The sequence below is a fragment of the Pseudopipra pipra genome, chromosome 1 (assembly GCF_036250125.1).
Source record: "Pseudopipra pipra isolate bDixPip1 chromosome 1, bDixPip1.hap1, whole genome shotgun sequence".
Taxonomy (NCBI): Eukaryota; Metazoa; Chordata; class Aves; order Passeriformes; family Pipridae; genus Pseudopipra; species Pseudopipra pipra.
In genome coordinates this window covers 109,670,542-109,693,028 of record NC_087549.1, presented here as the reverse complement: position 1 = coordinate 109,693,028, position 22,487 = coordinate 109,670,542, and the positions used below count along the sequence as shown (strand labels likewise).

General features: G+C 41.0%; 1 protein-coding gene and 1 long non-coding RNA gene across 2 annotated transcripts; one reads left to right on the top strand and one right to left on the bottom strand.

Moving 5' to 3' along the window:
* The first annotated feature begins 262 nt into the window (after positions 1–262).
* On the top strand, positions 263–11,659 carry LOC135421925 (uncharacterized). The gene is made up of 2 exons (XR_010434250.1): positions 263–3,530; positions 3,884–11,659. It is a non-coding gene; the product is annotated as an uncharacterized LOC135421925 (long non-coding RNA).
* Positions 11,215–22,380, bottom strand: KIAA1143 (KIAA1143 ortholog). The gene is made up of 3 exons (XM_064670764.1): positions 22,225–22,380; positions 20,046–20,205; positions 11,215–12,749 (listed from the first exon to the last, which is right to left on the bottom strand). The coding sequence occupies exons 1-3, from the start codon at positions 22,330–22,332 to the stop codon at positions 12,538–12,540; spliced, it is 480 nt and encodes a 159-aa protein (XP_064526834.1). The 5' UTR covers positions 22,333–22,380; the 3' UTR covers positions 11,215–12,537.
* Between the last annotated feature and the right edge of the window lie 107 nt (positions 22,381–22,487).

The following is a 22,487-nucleotide window of genomic DNA, read 5'->3' as shown; positions in this document are numbered from 1 at the left end:
AAGAAGCGTTCGGACAATGCTCTGGGGCACATGGTGTGACTCCTGGGGATGGTTCTGTGCTGGGCCAGCAGTTGGACTCAATGATCCTTATCAGCCCCTTCAAACTCAGAACATTCTGTGATTCTGTGAACCCAAGAACACCGGAGAACAGTATTGTTCTATCTTGCCGCTCGCAGCACTTTGCTCCTCACTCATCCCGAATTAAACACAAACCCGAGCAGCAAATGTTACCCTAGATACGCAGAAGTCGGACGAGGGAAGGAGGAAAAGGGAAGACAGGGAGAAATAGGGAAAAATAAACAAAATAACCCGCCAAGCCCCATCTCTGCGCCACATGGCAGCAGCCCCGAGGAGCCTGGCGCTGCCTCCCCGCCGTGGCGGAGGGGCGGTCGGGGCAGGGCGGAGGGCGCAGGCCGCGGGGCGGGTGCCGCGGGCGGGCAGCGCCGCCGAGCGCTGGGGGGGCGCCAGGGGCCGGGAATGCGCAGCGGCGGAGCCGGAGACAGCCCCGGGAGGGACCGGCCCGGCCCCGCGCCCCGAGCCTGAGGCGCGGCCGCCACCTGCTGTCGGCTGGAGGAAGCGCCGGGAAGGAGCGAGCCCGTCCGTGACGGGAAGCCGGGCTCGCCCGAGCGGCTGGACGGCCTCCTCCCTCGCACTCCGACATTTCCTCTGCAAACCCTCTGAAAGGACCCGCTGGCTGAAGAGAAGCAAAATTCACTTCTGACGCTTTGCTCGCCCCCGGCTGATTTCAGGCTTAAATTAAGGCACAATCTGGCTACAAGGGAGCGCATATCTCCTGGGTGTCCCTGGGCAAGACAAGCCTGAAACACCCCAAATGGAACCAACGATCGGTCAGGAGCAGCTGGAACTGGACAGTGGAATAGGCTAGGAACAGGGCAAACCCCACCTTTTTTTTTGCTATTTTTTCCCCTTTACTTTGCTTTTGATGTGCTAATAATACTCGTTTCGCAGTCAGATCCCAGGCTGATGCAGATCACACCACATCATCGTAATATCCCCCTCACACCCTTTCTTTTAAACGCTGTAGTCACAGAGTGCTTTCTGCCATTTCCAAGGAGATGTCAAGGTGTTTCAAGCAGGGATTTATTTCTTCTCCACTGTGTTGGAGGTAATAAATTGATGACGGACAAACAATTATCACCACTGCAGTGAAAGGGTAGATATACACTGTTATGAGTGAGTGACTTCTGAGTATGGGAAGACCCAAGACCAGGAGAGCAGTTTCTTACCTTTGATAAGAGGTAAACACTGTTGCCTCTCACTGCTTTGTTCACAAGCATGAGAGCCAGGATACAGTCCTGTGGGTTTTAGAAAGGCAAAATAAGGTTGGAGAGGATGCTTACTTGGTTCGAAAATATTTATTCCTCTGTACCTGTATTGATTACTTTTAGGTATGAATAGCAATGGCAATCTTATCCTCCAAATGTTCGTTCTAGTCAATAACAAAATTAATTTGTATACCAACAAATCCGCAACTATCCAGGAGGCAAATGAGCTCAGTATATAATAGAGGGGAGAGTTTTGGCAAAAGGGAGAGTGTAGAAAGAAGCCTGCTCATAAGAATTATTGATAAAAGAATTACATGTTTATAGAATCCAATTCTCTGACTTGAAGCATTTTATATGCTCAGTCCTCAGCGATAACCACAACCATTTCAACAATTGCTGTTTGCTGAAGAAAATTGATTTTAAAATCTCCCTGACTCATTTACAAATTACTATTATTTTTCTGCACTAAAGTAGCACCCCAGACACTGTGGCACAGATTAGGGCTCCAACGGGGTAGGTGCCTTGTAAACTCATGACACATCACCAAGGAACTGGATTTCTAAACCTCACAGCTCAAAAGATTCATGAGTATGTATTTGTGTGTGTGGTACTGAATGACTGCACTAAAGTCAACACTTCGATAAAAGCATTTATTTATTAGAGCCTACACAGGCTCTTAAGTGCTGAAAGGTACCTTAAAAAAGGTTGCATCCATACATAAAAGTCTCTAACTCACTCAAAACCCAAATTCAGCTGGTGTTGCAGCCACTGTGGACTTTCTGAGCTCCTTAAAGGTGCAGAGAAGCTGGGGAAACTGGTTGAGTGCAATTCACAGGTACTTTTGGCCTCTGTATGTGCCAACCCAAAACTGAGGGCAAAGAGAGCAACACAGGAGGTTGCAGGAGTACAATAGGATGCAAAAACCTTTGAAAAACATTCTTGCATGGCAAATGCTCACTCACACTGGTTCTGCTCAAGAGATGCAGTGAACAGGCCCCTTCCCTCCTCACAAGCAGGATTTGCAGGGTGATGTGTTAGCCTCAGTGCTGGAGCTGTAGGAGGGAAGAACAACTAAAGAGCACATGGTCCAAGAAGTGCAAGGAAAAATACACTGGGGGACCTGCAATTCAAAAACGTTGCCACCAAAACCTGCCAATAAGGAAAAACAGAACACAAAGAAGCAGTATTACACAGGAAACATCTGACAGGAGCAGGAAATTATCACAGTTGCAGTGTCTGAATAACAAGACTTACCTTCCTTTCAAGCTCAATATGGGCAAAATGAATGAAACCACATTTCAAGGTCAAGTGATCCCTTGCCACAGACTGTACCCACAGGGAAGAGAAAAGGAGTGTTTTGAGCAGTGCAAAACACAAAGTAGAAGCAAGTGACGTGGGGGAAATCTGCCCTCAGACAAAAGCCTGTTCTGAGCCAATGCACCTTAGGTTGAAACTCTGGGGGCACGTGGGTTCTGGAGCACTGGTGGTGCACTTTATCCCCCAGCAGAAGCTGGGGAATACGCACACAGAATGCACAAGGACAAGGAATGCAGCTGTGACCTGGATGTGCCAGAGTATCTGTGCAGTTGGTCCATCTATCACCAAAACAGGTGAAATACAAGTCTTGAGCAAAGCAGATGAACAAACATGGCAAAAGCTGCTCTGGACTCTGACTCAAAGCACAAGGCAATTAAGGGAAGTCTCCTGTGGCAAGCCACATGCAGTACCCACAGCTCCAGTGCATATGATCAGTCTGTAACAAGGAAATACCAAAGATACATACAGCAATGGGTATCTCAAAGCATCCTGACAAGCATCTCACCATTATGAAAAACAACTGATAGCATCCTTCTCTCGGATGCTAAATAATTTAATGGACAAATATCCAGTCATAACACTACCAGATTTCACAGTAATGCTGTTTTTTTTTCAAGTCTCAGCTTATGGAAGCATTATGTGATTATGCAAAACACCCAGTTTTATTCTGGTTTTGGTTTTATTTTTACTTTAGTTTCTATTCTCCACGTATCTGTAAAGAAAAGCTCAAAAGCCATGAATGCTGAAGGGTCCTGCACTTTGGCCACAACAACCCCATGCAGCACTACAGGCTGCGGCCAGAGTGGCTGGAGAGCAGCCAGGCAGAGAGGGACTTGGGGGATCTGATTGACAGGAAGCTGAACATGAGCCAGCAGTGTGCCCAGGTGGCCAAGAAGGCCAATGGCATCCTGGCCTGTATTAGGAATAGTGTGGCAGCAGGACCAGGGAAGTCATTCCTCCCCTTTACTTGGCTCTGGTGAGGCCGCACCTTGAATACTGTGTCCAGTTCTGGGCCCCTCAGTTCAGGAAGGATGTTGAGGTGCTGGAGCAGGTCCAAAGGGCAACACGGCTGGTGAAGGGACTGGAGCACAGGCCCTATGAGGAGCAGCTGAGGGAGCTGGGGCTGTTCAGCCTGGAGAAGAGGAAGCTCAGGGGAGACTTTATTGCTCTCTACAACTACCTGAAAGGAGGTTGTAGTCAAATGAGGGTCAATCTCTTCTCCCAGGCAACCAACAGTAGGACAAGAGGGCACAGTCTTAAGCTGCGTTGGGGAGGTTTAGGTTAGACATTAGAAAAAAGTTCTTTACAGACAGAGTGATTGGACATTGGAATGGGCTGCCCAGGGAGGTGGTGGATTCACTGTCCCTGGAGGTATTTAAGAAGAGACTGGATGTGGCACTTAGTGCCACACTGTAGTTGACAAGGTGGTGTTAGGTCAAAGGTTGGACTAAGGGATCTCAAAGGTCTTTGCCAACCTAGTTGATTCTGTGATTCTGTGACAAATTCAAACTCATATATATAATATATGCATATATACATATACATATATATATATAGACACATGTATGTTTATATATATATATGTTATAACCCCACTTCATGGTTTGACATAGAATTGTTTAGAACCCAAGGCCTTGGCAATACTTGATCATCAATGTCCAGGCATGGCCTTTGGGGAGAAAAACATATGGAGTCATATTGCTGAACATGAAGGTATTACCAGTCACAAGAGTGACAACAGCAAATTCTTGGCTGCTAGAAACCGACATAGTTCCACAGCTTCATAGCTCAGCAGCTGGGTCATGAACTAAATCCTGAAATCAGGGAAAATAGAAAATTCTGGGAATGCAGGCTTTTCAGCTTGCTTCACACCCCTCCATCTTTTGTTAAACTTTTTTTTTTTTTTTTTTTTTTTTGGCATTTGCACAGAAAACATGTCAGTGTGTCTTTTACAGCACTCCAAGGAAGAAAATTCAAGCTGCTCTGCCTGATATTAAAAGATGTGGCATTTGGTAATATTTGGATGCAATCCAACTGCTAAACTGCTGAACTGCAGTTTGTAACACAAGCACACCATGAAGGGAAAGCAGCAAAAGACAGATGAAAATGAAATTTATCAACAGGCATAAAAGAACATGTGAGCAGAAAGCAGCAGGAGGGATATCCAGTGTGTGAGAACGGAGAGATGGATACCAAGCACATTAGCAGCAGTATTAGTTTATTTAAACACAGCCACATAATGAAGCTGAGCACTGGCATCATGATAAATTGTAGCAGAGGAATGAGCTTTGGAGTAAGTGAGTGGAAGCACAGCATGTGGCCAAATGTGTGATGGCATGTGAAATGAGAGTGACCCACCAGGAATATGTCAGATGCTGAAGACCATTGCTGGCCACTTGCTCAAATGACAAAAACAGAAGTTGCAATATGTAGGATTAATACACTTTAGAAGAGACAAATTCTCATGCTATTAAAAAGATCACAGTCTGGTCACAAAAGACTCATAGCTCTGTAACCCCCAAGTATTTAGTTGTTCAAAAAGTCCATCTGTGTTACACGCATTCGAGTGTTAATAATTAAGGCTGGGATATCAACCTCAAGCTCTGAATTTTCCCAGATACTGTCAGTTTCAGTCTGACTCTTGCCATCACTATAGCATGTTTTTGCTTTTAAAAGGAATGGTAAGGTCCTAGGAATATGACATCAGCCTTCCTAATGAGAGAACCACAGAAAATAGGGCTGGAAGGGACCCTGCAAGGTCATCTAGTCCAGCCCTCTGCCCTAAGGCAGGATCAATTATACCCAAATCATTCCTGACAGAAGTTTGTCTAACCTGTTCTTAAAAATGTCTGGCAATGAAGATCCACAACTCCCCAGGCAATCTGTTTCACTATTTCACTACTGTTACAGATGTAAAGCCTGTCGTAATGTCTTCCTTAAATCTCCTCTGCCACAATTTAAATCCATTAGTTCTTTCTGTATTCCCAGTGGACACAGAGAACAATTTATTACTTTCCTCTTTGCAGCAAGCTTTACATGTCTGAAGACTGGTAGCACAGTCTTATGCCTTTCCCTGCATCCCCTTTCTCAAGTTCTTTCAATCTGTCTTCACAGGTCATGCTTTCTGCTGGATTTCCAACTGGACTGCATCTTTCTTTTTTGAAGCATAGTGCACAAAAGTAGACACATTACTCCAGCTAAGGTTTGAAGCAGAGAATAAATAGGGTGAGATTATTTCACGTTTCTTCTCCATGACATTATTTTTAAAGCTGAAATGGCACTAGCTTTCCTCACACTGTGGCCTGTGTTCAGTGTTTAATTCCCAGCAGTCACAAATCCCCTCTTGCAGAATAATGACCACTGATTCAGTTGCTGCCATCATTTGTGCATGTTGTTGGCTATAGGAATTCACTGGCAAGATCCTGGAGTGTTCAACACTTAACTTGTTTGAATCTAAACCCACTCACTTCAGACTACCTTGTTTAGTAAGGAGCTCATGTATCTGTCAGTGTCATTTCATTGAGAGCACTGCAGTAACATCAGAAAATAATTTAGTCCAAGTTGCCCATCCAGCATAGAGGAATTCAGCAATGGTTCTTACCATTAGTACCATATTTAGTATATTCTGAAATAAGCTGAAACACAATGATGTCAGTTTAGAGGAGTTGAAGCAGCTTAAAATACAGAAAATTACTCATGAAATGTTACAGCTCAGAGCTGCCAAATTAGTTTTTCACCTGAAATAGAATTACAAGTTACCCATCCACTGTTTAAAAGCATATTAAGCATTTAAATGAAATTTTTTAATTGCTCTGAATTTGACCCTCATCTAATTTTGATTTTTACCAAGTATTTTAAGCAATTTGGAATGATTTAAAATTTATATTGGAACACTAAGTAGCTCAAAGGAACAAGTCTTCTAACTCCCATCAAACTCAGATGCATAATTCCCACAGGTGCCTTTGAAAATTCCTATTTTCAGTGTTGTTGTCCATTTGATAAACAGCTCAAAAATCCTTGGCTTTTTACACAAACATCATCTGCCTGAAATAATTTATGAAAATCATAAAATTTATTTAAGCTCTTCTCAGTGCTCCATAAATTTTATGCAGCCCTTAAATTATAAAGCTGCTGCTGCTGCTGTGGCACTCATCAGAACAATGCTTAATCTCTTCTCTCAAGATAGCTGGCATGTCAGAGGAGAAAAGAAGGGACTCGGGCAGCTGAATTGTTTGTTTCAATTTAACAGGGCAGAATAAAACAGCCTAGATGCCAGGGCTCTAGTCCCAGTGAGACTGTGTGCATCAAGGTTTTACTGCAAAAATAGTTGTTCTAACCTTCCCCTGCTTTTCCTTGGTTTTAAATCAGAAAATAACTTTCATTGATTTCACAGGGACTCTTTTTGCACACATCATCAGGTTTGTGATACTTGAAATGTTCCCTGCCTAATTTATAATCAGTGTGTTCTCATTCTCAGATATACAACAACAAAATTTCGCATCTGTACTAGGACTGTTTTATTTTTTTTAATCTCTACCTTCTTTAGCAAAGATTAAAAACATTTTTGGAGCTGAATATAACGCAAGGTGAAAATAAAGTCCTAGCATGGAGAAACTATGTTTGAATGGACTCCTTTACTCTTAAATTTGGCCTGGTCACATATTAAAACTGCAGACTCCTTTATTAAGATTTTGGCTTGTGCCAGCTAACTGAGATTAAGAGTACATCCGTTTTTCTGGTGAAGTCTCATCTGGAGTAGCCCAGTTTTCAAAGGCAGAGTGGCCTGGACATTATTAGACTCAATCTTTTCAGTGTTTCATCCTGGGGATCCAAAGTCAGCAGCTGCTATAGTCTTTTTCTTAGCACTGACTTTCCCACTCTTTCCACTCTCCTGGTAACATTCCCTAGTCTGTCATTCAGAGAGTCGTCATCTTTAAGGGATGCATTTCAACCTTTCTCTACTCACGCTTTTCTCCCACGTAACCCTCTGAGTTTCATCCTTCCTCATGTGCTGTTTTTGCTCAGAGGTATACAAACCATCTGTGCCTCTAATACAATGTTCTTAAATAGCCTCCAGGCAGATCTCTATGGTTTTTAAGTACTTCTCTTTGCCCTTCAGCCTGCTGTTAACCATTTTCCTCATAGTTTTATAATCTGCTCTTTTAAAGTTCTTTGTTACTGTGCTGTCCCTAAGGGAACAACTCTTTCATGATATCAAAACTAAAAGTGTGCAGTGATCAGCGTTACCCCACAGAGGTTTGACAACACCTTCCTCTAATAACTTCTGCCTCTTACAAGGTAGTTCCCTCTTGCCCATGGCCTTAACTAATCAGGCATTGCACTGTGGATGGCCACAAGAGTCAAGGAAAAGGAATCCTTTGCCATATGGATTGGAATGGCACCAAAGCCACTTTACATCTCCTGATAAGAGGAAAAAACCTGCTTTTGCCAGCTGTTGCTTTACCTCCAACAAAAAATAAGAAGTGATAATGGGGTATACACTATAGAATTCAATCTTGTATTATTTTCCTGACTGGTCCCATTCATTTTCCCCAGGAGGAAGTTACTTTCCAGGGGCTGGTTCTGAGATTTTACAGGTTCTCAAAATCTTGAGGAAGCCTGCAGGAGATTGCAGTCACTCATGTGTGCTGTGTCTCCAGTGGTTTTAATGGCTACCATTGTGACTGCTGCCTGCGGAATGCTCTCAAGGAAGTGGGGCAGAAGGGGAGGTCTACGACATGAAAAATGTCTCTGCAGACTAATATCTTGCTCTAGGAATGGGAACAAAGGGATGATACTGAGGAGGCAGCTGATACACCAGCCTTTCTGTTTGCTGAATGCACAAAGGATTGATTTATGGCATCTTGCCACAGGACAGGCCTATAGGTTATTAACCAACTTCAATGGACAAACACTTGCTGAGACTGCATATTATTCCTCTTGTGCTGTACAAAAGGTAATGACTCATCTTCAGGCATGCCTGATGTCCTTGAGAATGCAATTGGCTCTGCACAGCCAAGTGAAGCATTACTTAGTTAATAAACTACAGCAGAAGGGAAACAATCAGCTGAAACGATGACATTGCTACTTCCTGCTTCATTATAAATCTGCAGCTTCCTAACAGGATTATATACTGAAGCACTGCAAAAAAGGACGTTAAGTCCTGTGATGAAACTTAAAAAATGTGTAATTAAAACAGTTAAATACAGGCTTCTTGTGCTCAGTGTCTACAAAACACAATCTTTGATCTTCCAAATGATATTTCTTGGAAAAGCGCTGGACTCAAAAACTATAAGAATAGAATTCTGACTCATCCCTTCCTCTTGAGGCCAATTAAATGTACACTTGCAGTATAACAAATTTCGTTTCATTTCAGACTAGAAATACAACCAAAGGTATGAACTCCAAGGCCACCTGCCCCCACGTGTGTTTTCCTGGTCATTCTGTCCCCTGTTCTTCCAGTTCTATCTCAAAATGCAGTATTCTTGATGATTCACCTTGATTCCTATTATTTGGAGAAAGATCTTGTTTCTTCAAAAGAAATGAAGGTAACAGAGCATCTCACCTTTCCTAATGACATCCAAGCACCTCTGCAGTGTAAAAAGCCTCCACTATAAGCATCTATTGCTGCAATGCTACTACAGTTCACCAGGTTTGTTCCAGCTTACTGCTCAGCTAACACCATCGATAAATGTTTTAGTATTAATGAACCACGAAATTTCAAGTATTTTACTAATAAAAACTGTACGAGGTTCCTAAATTAGGTAATGGGCCACATCTGACCAAGATTCCCACAATAGGCAACAAGCCTCAGCTACTCTCACCTTGCTCCTTCAGCACTTCTCTCACACTTAGCTGGGCAAGCCCCATGAGAAAATAAATACATATACCTTCACCACTGTGGCAGGGGAAAAGGACTGTGGATGGAGGCAGGGAAGAACAAGAGAGAAGGAAAACCCAGGAAAATTGTCCTTTCCAGTACTAGCCTCACTTTTCATGTACTTACTTTGGTTTCCCCTTTATTAGAAAGTTCTTGTGATTATTAATTTTTCCATGATCCATTGCTTAAGGAAGTGATTGCTTAAGACAGTTCCACATTTCTTTCCTAAATGAAAGAGTAATTGTTCTCTTTAGTCACAGGTTTCACGGGGAGTTGATGGTGTGTGTGATTTTCCTGGTGCGTCATGTTAATAACACTGAATTTTTACATGACTACCTGACTAAAATGCTTTTGTGCATCACTCACACGTCTTAATAAATATATCCAATCAGTTATTGTTAGGTGAGCTGGGAGTAAAATACAATGAATACAAAGGTCTCCTCCTGGTCAGAGCACTACAGTCGTAGTTGGAATAAAGGAAACAAATTGGGTTTCTGTATCCACCTTTCTTTCCCCTGCTGTGTTGCCTGAAGAACAACATACCTTCCATTATATTACTCTCAAGTAAACCCAATTAATTTATTTGCATTCCAAACATCTGTCATGAAGTTGTAGGGCAAGACGCATGATTAAACAAAAGTATTGCACCCAATATTTTGAGATAACCCTCTTTTTACTGGACTCCAGTCTCCCACATCTATCTCTAAAAATGCTAATTTTTGTTTAAATGCAATTACTAATAAGATTCAAACAACATCTTATTTTGAACGTGCCAAATTAGCTGCATATTTGTGAGGCCCTCCATAATTTTAAGGCAAATCCAAATTCCCTCTGATCCTTGGCAAGCATTTATAGCCATGTCTCCTAAACTGCCAAACTGCCTCACAGCTAAAGTGAAGAGCTTCCAGGCTGTGCAAGAAGAATGTAAGCAAGTACATTTCTGTGCTGACAAAAAGAGCCAGAAAAGTTTAAGTAAGCAGTCAATGGTTAATTCATTCGTTCAGATGACTGTCATCAAGTGAGAGTATTTACTCAGTTGTTGAAATATGCCCAAATATTCCTTTGGTATGCTGGAATGCTACAAGACTTCTCATGGGTGTAATCTATATATATATTTAATAGATTCAAACAAGTTTAAAGTATACAAAATAAATGGAAATATGAACTCCTGGGAACCTTTGGTTCTGTACTTCTTCTTCCTAAGTTTGCTCTTCTTTTTTATATATGCAGAATACAGACAAATTATGTGTTTACAAATGTAACACGTCCTCATGGGAATAGTCAGGTTGTCACACTGCACCTCTTTGGCAATTCTAATATGAGACCAGTGCTACAAGAAGATTTTAATATCCATTTATAGGACAATGCAGAAAGAATCGTGCCCTGCAGAATTTACCTCCTAAGGAGTCTTTCTGCTGTGCCTTTTGCAACCAGACGTGCCTGTCTCATATTGGCCTTTTTAGCCACCAGTGTGCCTGTAACAGACGTGGGTAGAGCCCTTCCCAAATCTTCATTTGCGAAGCCCAGCCACGACTGACAGGTCTGGCTTCAATTTTCTGAAAGGACAACAGATCTATTCATTTTCAAAATAAGGGTAACAGGCACTCACACAAATACTGTGGAACAGTATGCAGATTTGTATCTGATATTATGCTGCAGTAAGCTGGTATGTACAGAGACAGGTAGCAGTTACAGAAGGCTTTAATGTCACGTGACAAAAAAAATCTCATCTTATGTACTGAAATTTTTATTAAAATATCTTTGGACCACTTAAAAGAAAACATAATTTATTGTTTAATACCAGACGAACAAACTAAAATCAGCTGTTTCACACAGCAACTTGAGATTTGCTCCTCAGTGAAGCTTTACAGGCCAAATAATTTCAAATGTCCTGTCACACAGCAGAAGAACTGGTTTCATAACCCTGTAACAGCAGTAATCTCAGTTCTTGCTTATATATGGTTACAGAACACACCATACTTCCAAATAATTTCGAAGTCATTAGTCCCATTTCCAATTCCTTATTCTCCCCAATCCCATCAGCTCTCAGTGTCATTTTGAATTTCAGCATTCTGTTACATAAACGGTGCTGAAATGGTCACTTTCAGTGTACTTTACACCGGCAACTAAAATATTTCAAAACTTTGTATCACAGCTATATTGTTTCCCACCTAAATTTCCTGTTTAAAACTTCCTACTTGAAGAATAAAATAATGCTTTTCCCCAGCTTAAAAATAAAATACATCTTTTTAAACAAGCTGTCTGAGATCCCAAATAATTATGAACACATAGGTAGCCAACTGGAACAAGCATACTTTAAGCCCAAAATACCATCAAACCACTGAGCCCATCCGTGTCAAATCTGAAGTGCACAATCTCCAGTGGTTTAGGCTCCTTTTGCATTAGTTGATAACATCAACTACAATCAAAATCTTTATATCTTGCTATTACAACCAATTCAAACAAATTTGACGTTTCTTGGACTGCATTCACCAAAGACAGGATTAGGACTAAGTGATTTTATCAACTGCAATGCTCTGCAAAGAGCTAGCCTGCCAAACCGCAAGTGCAAAGGTTGTGCAAACTTTTGTTAAGCTGTGAGACAGAAAACTTCAGTCTCTCTTCCACAGAAATGAAGTCTCCCTCTTTTGAATGTCAATTCAACAATAACAGGTAAAACCCACACAACTGCCAACTAATGCTATTCAATATAGAGGAAATACATTTTTAGTAATGGAGGGCATTTTAAAATATATTGACTGAAAATTTACATAAGCTGCATATGTACAGGTATATTTTGCTAGTCATTTGTGACCTCAAATAGCTTTTACATACATGGTTAAATTCTCTTTAAAAATAAAGACATAACACACTGTTCATACAATTACAGCTGAACTGCAAAGACTTAGTTCTAGCTAATTTTATACTATGTTTCTCTAGTTGGACTATAACAAAGTAAGAGAATACTCAAACACCATGCTTCAATTCCTATGAAAGCCCTCAATGTTACTCAGATTTCTAGAAAGGTAAGTAAAATATAAAAAAATACAACCCCTAATCATCATTTTCCTCATCATCAAATGAGAGAAGACTGCTATTTTTTACTTGCTTAGCTGTACTCTGAGAAGTAGTTGCTTCTCTCTTAGTTTTCTTTGCTTCTTTCATCTTCTTACTTGAACTTACATTGAAGTCCAAACACTTCTCTGATGAACGTTTGGCTGGTTTCCTGAACATAATTTTTCCATCAGCAGGCTCTGGTTCATCATCTGTAATAAAGACAGTAAAATCAGAACTCATCTGCACATGCTCACAAATATTTACAGACCTTCACTATTACCTTGAACCACTATCATCTTGAACCAAGATCAGCGAGACCCCCAAAAGAATACAACAATCATGAAAATGTACATTTTGGCCACAAAGACTGTATCTATGAATGTCCTCCATATGCACCCACCTGTTCCATGGCAACCAGCCCTTCAAGACAATCCTGCTGCAGTTCCTGTTAGAAATGGATTTTCACTAACCAGAGCTCCAACTTAGAAGAGACTGTAGGCAGTAGAGCTTTTCCAACACACTCAATTCATGTCCACTTACCAAAGTGGGGAGGACAACTTCATAGGATCCTCTAATCTCACTTCAGTATTTGTAAAATTCATGACAACAAATGCACTTATTTCAGAATTATGGTATTCTATAAAGAACGAAATAGCACGTATAAAAGAAAAAGCTTTTTTTTTTCCTAATATATTCTGTTCTGCTGAGACAGCTAAGATCACATGGTCATAAACAGCCCTTCTAATATCATAATAAATGAAAGTTTCAGGGTTTCTTTGTATCTGCAAAATCATCAAACTACTCCAACTCGCTAATTTTGCTCTAGAACACGCAGAGAAGCAGACAGCAATCTTAAAAACAAAAGTCCCTTTCATGATTATCAGGCAGAGGGGGAAAGCTACTGCAAAGAAACAGCATCAGGGCAGTATTTCTGGAAAAGAAAGCGTAACTGTAAATGAATCAGACACAAAGGCTTATGCTGCAGTAGTTTGCAATTTTTATAATGTATATGTGACAGGATGTTCAAGAGCCATACGTTCTGTGCAAGATATTTTTACTAAATTACTTCTGTGAAATTCATTATTCAACAGAAATGTGTTTGACATGATTATGTGCTTTTTAATTATAACCAATAAATATCTTTTCTCTTTAGCACAAATCCTTTCCTTGGTATATCAGCACTATGGCAGAAGACTAACATTTCAGTGTGACCTACATGGCACTGGCTGAAATTCTCTACAGTGCATACTCAAGACAAGACAACTAAGAAATATGGTGTCTTAAGGGTTGTGTGTTACAAATGAAGACATCAACTTGAGTAGCAAATTTCACTTAGAATTCCTTAAGTTTCAGAGACCCTTTTTAAGAAGAAACCTAGCTTAAAAAACTAATGTGTACTTCCAAAAGGTGCACGTGGGGAAGGGGCTGGAGCACGAGTCCTGAGGAGCAGCTCAGGGAGCTGGGGTTGTCCAGCCTGGAGAAACGGAGGCTCAAGGGAGACCTTATCTCTCTCTGCAACCACCTGAAAGGAGGTTGTAGCCAGGTGGGGATCAGTCTCTTCTCCCCAGTAACAAGCAACAGGACAAGAAATGGCCACTTGGGGAGGTGGTCAGGCAGTGGAACAAGTCCAGGGAAGTGGTGGAATCACCATCCCTTGCAGCATTCAAAAAACATGTAGATCTGGCATTTAGGGACATGGGTTAGTGGCAGCATGGCAGTGCTAGGTTAATAGTTGGGACTCAATGGATCTTAGAGGTCTTTTCCAATCTTAACAATTCCTTGATTCTATGATTCTACATTAGTTTATGAGAAAATACTCCTATGCAGAAAATAACTAACCAGATTTTGGGGAAAAATATTTCAGCCTTGGTGCATTAGAAAAGCATTACAGTTATGAGGAATTGCTAGCAACAATAAACTGTAGATATGAAAAGCATACTCCTGAATGGATTCATCATGAATTCTGCACGGAAGGCTTAGGTGTTTAGATGCTGCACAAGTTCAGGAAGTGCCTACAGTAAATTTCAGGAGGGAAATATAATTATTTCTGAAAGTATATCACACTTAATGAAACAAAATGCACTACGTATCATTATTCTCAGAAGCTGGTCCTCCATTTTTGGACTCAGAAGTTTAATAGCAAATAATTCTTCTTACTAATTGTTGCATAACTGCAATGTTTATTTGGAAACACAGATCTAACAAACAAGATCTAAGGCACAATACAAGCCAAATTCTGGAAAAAAAAAGTATCTATAAGAACTCCACATAGGCACAGACACAACTATCTATGTGTCAGTGTGCAAACTGCATACAGCACCCCTACAGCTGTGGAAACAGGACAACCAGCTACTGCATAAGCATGAGCAAAAAAACCACACCTCATTGGATGAGTGATTGCTATATTTTCTTAGAGGGGTATATTTTAAAATTTAACCCCTAAAAAGGTAATGAAAGCATATCCACAAAAGAAAACAGATGAACAGCTATGTACTCATAATCCATGGAAAAACAGAAGCCAGAAATTTCATTTTTACTCACAACTGTCCTGCTACCCACATTGTGAACTGCACAAAATAATTCCATTTTGCTTACCAGATGGAGAAACTGATAAGTATCTTTGCAATATGAATTAAACACCTAATAAGCTAAGTGCATAAACAGCAAAGCTCAAAAACTCCACCAAAATGGCAACTAGCTCAGCTCTGACCTCCAGGGCCACAATACTATTTGCAGATCATTCTGCATCAAAGGAAATTATTTTAGCTCTTGGCCTGGTTTAACACTGTCAAAATTACATTATATGCTCAAGGACATTCCTTTCAGCAGGAAGCCCAGGCCAGCTTCAGAGAACTATGTGAGTTGGCAGTGCTTGACAAAGAATGAAGCAGATAAAACACAGTAGGCCTGGCCTCACCTTAGCAACATGTGGAAAGAGGGAGAAAGATGGGCTACACTTTTTGAAAGAATTTGATGTAGCAGTTCAAGAAATTTGTGTTGATTTGTTAAGATTGTCTTTTCCGGCTGGTAAAAGAACTTCACTTTATTCTGTCTGATTTTACCAGGCTCTTATGTGTCAGCTATCTTTTTGGTTTGCATCACTGACCTGCAAAAAAACTGACCTGTATTAAGCAATGCAAAAAAAAGACTGAAGAAACAATCTCAGTGTTTGTACCTTTTAAAAAAGAGGCCTGATAAAAGACTGTTTCAGCATTACAAATTATGAGAAGCAGGATTTCTGATAAACACACAGAAATACACAAAGTCAAACACATAAAAGCATTGCAGGAGAAATAATAAAATCCAGTTCTAATAAATGAGTCAAAAAAATACACTAGCAGTTCAAATTCTGACTGTTCTTAGTCCTTGCTGCTTTTACCTGGATCACAAACTGGCTGACCAAGAGAAGCACAGTCAGAGGTTAAGCTGAAAACTCACTTCACAAGTGACAACAATTTAAGAAGCCATGAAGGCACAAAATATTTTCTTCTTTTTTAATTGGAAGCTATATATTACAAGAGAAGTAGAAATGAGGGTCTGAAAAAGAGGTACTACTCTTCAGTTTACGGTACTTTTTATTTAGTAGTTATTTGTGCAGTCAGCAATACCATTTTTCAGCAGTTTCTGTCCACATGGGTCAATGAGGCAACAACAGGAAACACAAATGCCACTGAACTGTCAGGAACAACAGGAGGAGCAGCACAAACCATGTATGTCTCCTCACAGATAGAAGGTTGGGAAAAAAAATATGACCATTGCTTAATGGTTTCTAAGGTTGAAAGTTCAGGTCAGCCATTTCAGATGCTCCTTCTAGTGCTTCCTGGCCACCCGTTCTCTCTCTACGCATGCCTTTGGAAGCATTTACTACAGGAATTTGGCACACTGGTGGTATGAAGATAAAAAGGCCAGTCTTGCTCTGGTAGTCAGTCTCAATCGTTTATGAGAACACTTGGGAAAGTTTTTGTTACTTAAATACCATAAAATGAGCCTTGATTTAGGTTCCTGCTATTTCACATGATGCAGAGTAGCATGAACACTGTGGTATGCATCTGATATAACAGCTGCTTAATCAGAACAGCTTGTGCTGAATCAGAAAGAGCTCCGATGCCCAAGACACCACAGCCTGTATTCTCCTTGCCTCTCCCCTCTCTTGTTGTCCTCCCCCAGCACCAACACACAGAATGAAACAAGAGTAATATTACAAGGCTTTGAACAAGGACACTTTTTGCCAAATTCGGTCATTTGCATGTATCAGAGTGTCCAAGAGGCCAGATGAACTAGAAAAGCAGTAGAAAAAAATCAATTTCATAAGCTGCAATGAATGCTAGGATAAACTATCTTGCACTAATTGACATATTTTCTTTTGTGAAAATTTAATTTCTCATAAGACTGCTTTTCTTTGTCTCTGAACCAACAGCAACAATTTATAAAATTATGCATAAAACATAAAGCAAAATTACTGTTCATAAACAGACAACTTCTTTTTTAAAAGCCTCTGAGTCTGTGCTCCATGGAGAAAAATATTTCAATACCGAAGGATGTCTTCTCATATAGGAAAGGTTCACCCTAAAAAAAAATCCCTGTGACTGTACTTCAAAAGCCAACAGAAAAACTTCACTAGACTTTTGTTCTGCCTTAGAAGGCAACTAAGTGCAGCTTGGACATTAATCAACTGGTTTTACCAAATTAATGCAGAAGTGTTATTCATCTGTAAAAGAAAACGCAAGTCATGGGAACCACTGGTGTCTGAAATAAAAAGTGCAGCCATGAGCCATGTCAAAATGGTTATAGAAGAAAATGAAGGAGAAAGGATGTAAATGAGATACGGAAAATCCTAGAATAATATCCCAGTACAAAGCCTGAAGACAAGGTCCTTCAGATGAAGACAACCACTACAGATAAAAGAGAAAAGAGAGCAGAACCTCAAAACTGAGTACTTTCTGTGTTTTGAAAGACTAACAATTTGTATTCATAACAGATAGTTAGTAGCACATTTCTTAGGATCTACCAAGGTGTCTCAGCATTGATGCATGCTGGAAAGGAAGATGATCAGTTAAGAAATTTACTTCCCTATTACCATTTCAGCTTCATGTAATTTCACCAATGATCTGATTTGGGGCTATATATTACTGTCTAGGAGACATTACATTAATTTCACGTTCAACTCTGGGATAAAAATCAAAGCAATATGAAATGCAATCAAATCATGCGGCACCAAACTTTCTTTATACTTCTCATTTTCAGAATTGATAGCCAAAAAAACAAAAGAAATTCACACGTTACTCAAAACTATTAAACTGGAAGAAACCAGCTGTCTAAATACCTGCCTTCAGGTATAAATCAGAATTTAAATCTAGAGGTCAGACTGACAGTGCAAAATTGGCCCAAGACTCAAAAAAGCCTTCCGGAAGCTGTAGCAGAGTCACCCACACCTTCCTTCACTGAAAATTTCACACCAGGTCCTCTCCATAGCAGAGCAACATAGTAGCACTTACCCTGTTTATTCCCAGAAGCCATAAAAAGAAAAAAGGAGGCCAAGACCTCGTATTAACAGCAAAAGCAGATGAATGACTAGGAATACAATAACGTAGAACAGAGGGCAGCAGTCTCCAACACTCCTGCTACCTACTACTATGGATTTTTTCCTCCAAATACAAGTTATTACTGAAGGGCTGAAGGGGTAATAAGCAGAGGTGCCACAGGCCTATAGGGACTCAATACTACCATCCTCACTACACATAATTATGTCTTAGGAATGTCTTTTTCCACCAAATAAGTTCAGACACTCTATTCAAATACACTTCCATTTCATACTGTGTATTCAGGTTGGCAGTTCCTTTGGACTTTTTTCACAGCATGGACTCCACCTCAATAGATTCTCATGGACAACTACTTCTTTTTGCCCAGCCTTACAAAATCGTTTTTCCTCCAACTGTGATCATTCAAAGTTCAAGTTGCTTATATGAAAAGGAAACCAATTCTCAGAAAGAACCATTCCACTTCTTTCCAATAGGTTGACATTTCTCCCAATACTAGGAGGGTGAAAAGAAATCGTGTGACAACTTTACAAACTGCAACACCAAGCACCTCTATGCACTACACTTGAGTAACAAGAGACCAGGAAGGAAGCCTGAAGCCGAACATATATTCTCAGAGCAGTTCAAATCACATAAACACAGCCCATAGTTCACTGTCTGGTTAGGCCTAACATTTACATATACACATCTACCTGCTGAAAAAAAATCAGATGCAGTTTTATTTAGTTTCAAGCTAACCTACATTATTAAAATATAAGATTTTTCATCAATCTGCTTTTCAAAAAATGTAAGATTCTCAATGTATTCTCTCCCACTACTGTTATTTGAATTCTTCATTTATACCATTTAAATCTTAACACATGCTTCTACATAGTGATAGCACAAACCTGAATTTTCAAATCCAAATGGCAGAAAAAGAGAGAAGCTAAGGATGTCATATTGATAGCTTGTGCTAGGCCTCTCAATGTGCTCTAAATTCAATTTACAGCTTTTGCAAATAGCCACAATGGCTAACCACAGGAGAGGTCTACAGTTTCTATGAATCATCCTTTTTTTAATACTTGTGAGGTTCCAGTCCTATATTCTTAATTGCCAAGACATTTCCAGTAAAGACATTAATAGCCACATTCAATCTGTCAAGTCTTCTGTCAGCAAAAAACAAAGCTACATTTCATCACACCCTGTGTGATGATTGAAGTTTCTGGACACTCAAAGGACTTATGTCAACCCTATCTGAATGATGGATACTGCCAGAAATTCTTAACATAACTGTATTCATCAGCTGTAGTTTCACACATGGACAAACTGCAGCAACCCCTCTCACACCACTTCCATCTTTCCTTTCTGTCTAATTCTTCGTAGAAAAGAAACGTTTTTTTCTGTACCTTGCACTATTTTATCATCTGTTCAGTTTTGCAGTCACAACACATACGGGGGTTGATTAATAACAAGTAATAACATGGACCAGCAAAGTGAACACGTTCCCAAACATACACATCTGCCATTCCTTCCACTGAAGCACTGACTTGAGATTCCTCCTTCTGCCCATACACTCTCTTTCATGAACTCAGACAATTACCTTTAGGATATCCATTCCACTGTCAAATCTGGCTGAGCAAATTAATGAGTTCAAAAATTATCACAGGTGATGTCAGAAGACTGCGTACCAGGACAATGACATGCAATAACAACAACAAAAAAATTAATTTAGGGTGGTATTTGGAGGTAGGATGTTGCACAATCAAGAAGCACAGAACTGCAATATTATTAAAAGCCAGACAGCTTGAATATATGTACTCAATGACTTGAGATTAGGAATCACAAGTGCAAATTATTTAGCTGAAAAATTCAGAACAACTAATCAAAGGTAATATTAAACAGTAGAAAACTGAGCAAATATCGTGTTCCCTTTCATGGGTTATATCTCTTTGACTACACAAAGCAAGAAGTTAGTAGTTTGAAACTCACCTGATTCATTTGACTTTAAGGCCTCTTTGATTTGCTGTTTAATTTTCATTGCTTCTTCAGCAGTCAAGTCTCCTTTCTTTAGTGTTACCACTTGAGGCTGCTCATCTTCCTTGTCACTGCCATTGTCACTATCATCATCTGCAAGGGGAAGCTGCTCTCTCTAGGAAAGGGAAATAAAAGCAATTCTGATCACCACTCCACATCACAACCGCTAAGGGTGGGCCAGTTCTCTTTGGCCTCACTTTTGCAGAAAGGTTAGTGGAGAGACTCTCTGACAGCTGTCAGTGCCAGGCCCTCCCAACTCACGTTGTCCAAATGGCACTCCAATTCCATCACTGAGACATAGCATCCCATTGAAAAAAACCAGCATGGGAGCATGGGCTCCTTCAATTATAGACCAAAGGAACTTGGAAGGTAAGAAATGCCTTTTGTTCATTATCATCACTGTACAAGCACTGTCTACCACACAACACTAAGGAAATCTTAAATGCAGGGGTCCCTTTGAACCTTCTGAGCTGTGCTCCAAACAGCACAAAGGGAAATGTGGGACCATGGTGGCTGGGCTATCAAAGCTGCCTATGCAAATCACTGCAAGCAGCACTGACACAAGGAAGATCATGCTCCTGTTTCCACTCTCTCAAAGTTGTGCTCTGAGACAGAATCATTTGGGATAAAATTTTATAAAAACAAACTTTCTGTCTTGGAAACCTCAGTGCAACAAACCTAAAGTTTGGCAATATAAGAGGAAATGAAAACTTCATTTTATAAGGAAGAATAGACAGTATTACCATAACCTACTGAATTTACTAAGAGACAGACAAAACACAATCTTTCTAGTGAAGTGAAACAGTTTGTACTAAATTTATTAAAGGCATACTTTTATCTGATATTCTAGCTCATAATTAACTTTTTTTAATAAATCATTGTGACTATTACTTTACTGATCAGCCTGGAGAGGTTAGGCGATAAGGGCCTCTTCAGTTCAAGATCCAAAATATACTAGAGTTGAAGCTTAAAAGGCAATACAGGCAAATGGAATCAGTGGTAAAAGTCAATACTCTGACTGCTTGTAATAAAAGCTATTTTCAAAAGCAACTTGTATATCCACTGTGGCACAAACACAATTCAAATCCAGGCCATGACAATGGGCCACTGGAAAGGGGGCTTTTCTCACTAGGTTAGTTTTGGCTACATACAGCTCAGGGTGGGATCATCCAAACATTTGTGCAAGTACAACTAGGTAAAAACAGAACTCCACAAACAGCACTTCCATAGCTTAAGTTTAAATTTCTTTAGTCATCAAAGAAAAACAACTTTACATGTGCTATACTACCAGAATGATGGGCTAATTTCTTAAGGCATCCTGTAAAATCCTAGAGGGAAACACATGCAAAAAGCACCTTGGAAACAGAAGAAAAATGTGCCTCAGAAAGGCTGCCTTTTAACAAGCTGGGTCAAACTCTGTTGCCCCTACCATGCCTTCCTGGCCATCACACCACAGCTTGTGACCATTAACCTATGTTTGGGTTGAAAAGGAAATTAAAGATCATCCAGTTCCAACACCCTGCCATGGGCACGGATACCTTCCACTAGACCAGACTGATCAAAGCCCCATCCAGCCCGGCCTTAAGCACTTCCGGGGATGAGGCATCCAGAGCTTGTCTGGGCAACCTGTTCCACTGTCTCACCCTCCTCACAGTGAAGAATTTTCCCCGTATATCTAATCTAAACCTCCCCTCTTTCAGTTTGAACTCAAGATAACTGCTTTCCAATACATTTTTTTTTTTTTTACTATATTCTTAGAACACTTTTTTTCCCCCTTTCCCGCATAGGCTTTGTAAGGGCCAGTTCAACTTCGGAAACAATGACTGTTTTCCCCGCAGCCCCACGGGCCCCTCGGGCACTGACAGGCAGGAACTGGTTGTCCTGCAAGGCCACCACGGCAGCAATGGCCAGGGGGGCACTGCGACGTCTCGCTGTTGCTTTGAACCGTCAACACAGAAGCAAAGACGAGTTACAAAGACTATTTCAGTCATTTTTAAGCGAGTAACAACTGCCCTACAGGGACAAAGCCCTGGAGCGCTGCTTCCGCACCGCCCCCGACGGGGGTGGGTATCACAGCTCAGGAAGCGCCGTGAAGCGGGCGCTGCCCCTTCCCACCCCCGGGGCAGGGCGTTACCTTGGTGTCCACCGTGGGGCCCTCCCGATACCCGACCTGCCGCTTGAAGCGGCTGAGGAAGGCGGGCTCGGCCGGCCGCACGTAGGAGACCTGATTCCTCTTGCTCATGGCGGCCGCCCGCGCCCCCCCCGGGCATCCCCGCGCTTCCGGGTGCCCACGACAGACCCGCCCCACTTCCGGAATGCCCCGGTACGTCACGGGGCGGGGGCGCTCTCAGCCAATGGCGACGGAGAAGGGAGGGAGGGCAATGGCGGCGCCCGCGC

What these genes read in the sequence shown, in the direction of transcription:
- KIAA1143 (XM_064670764.1), bottom strand. Translation starts at nt 22,332, where the DNA reads ATGAGCAAGAGGAATCAGGTCTCCTACGTGCGGCCGGCCGAGCCCGCC. An exon ending in GCCCCACGGTGGACACCAAG is followed by an intron (nt 20,206 to 22,224) that starts GTAACGCCCTGC and finishes TCCCTTTCCTAG; the next exon opens with AGAGAGCAGCTTCCCCTTGC. An exon ending in CTTAAAGTCAAATGAATCAG is followed by an intron (nt 12,750 to 20,045) that starts GTGAGTTTCAAA and finishes TCTTTATTACAG; the next exon opens with ATGATGAACCAGAGCCTGCT.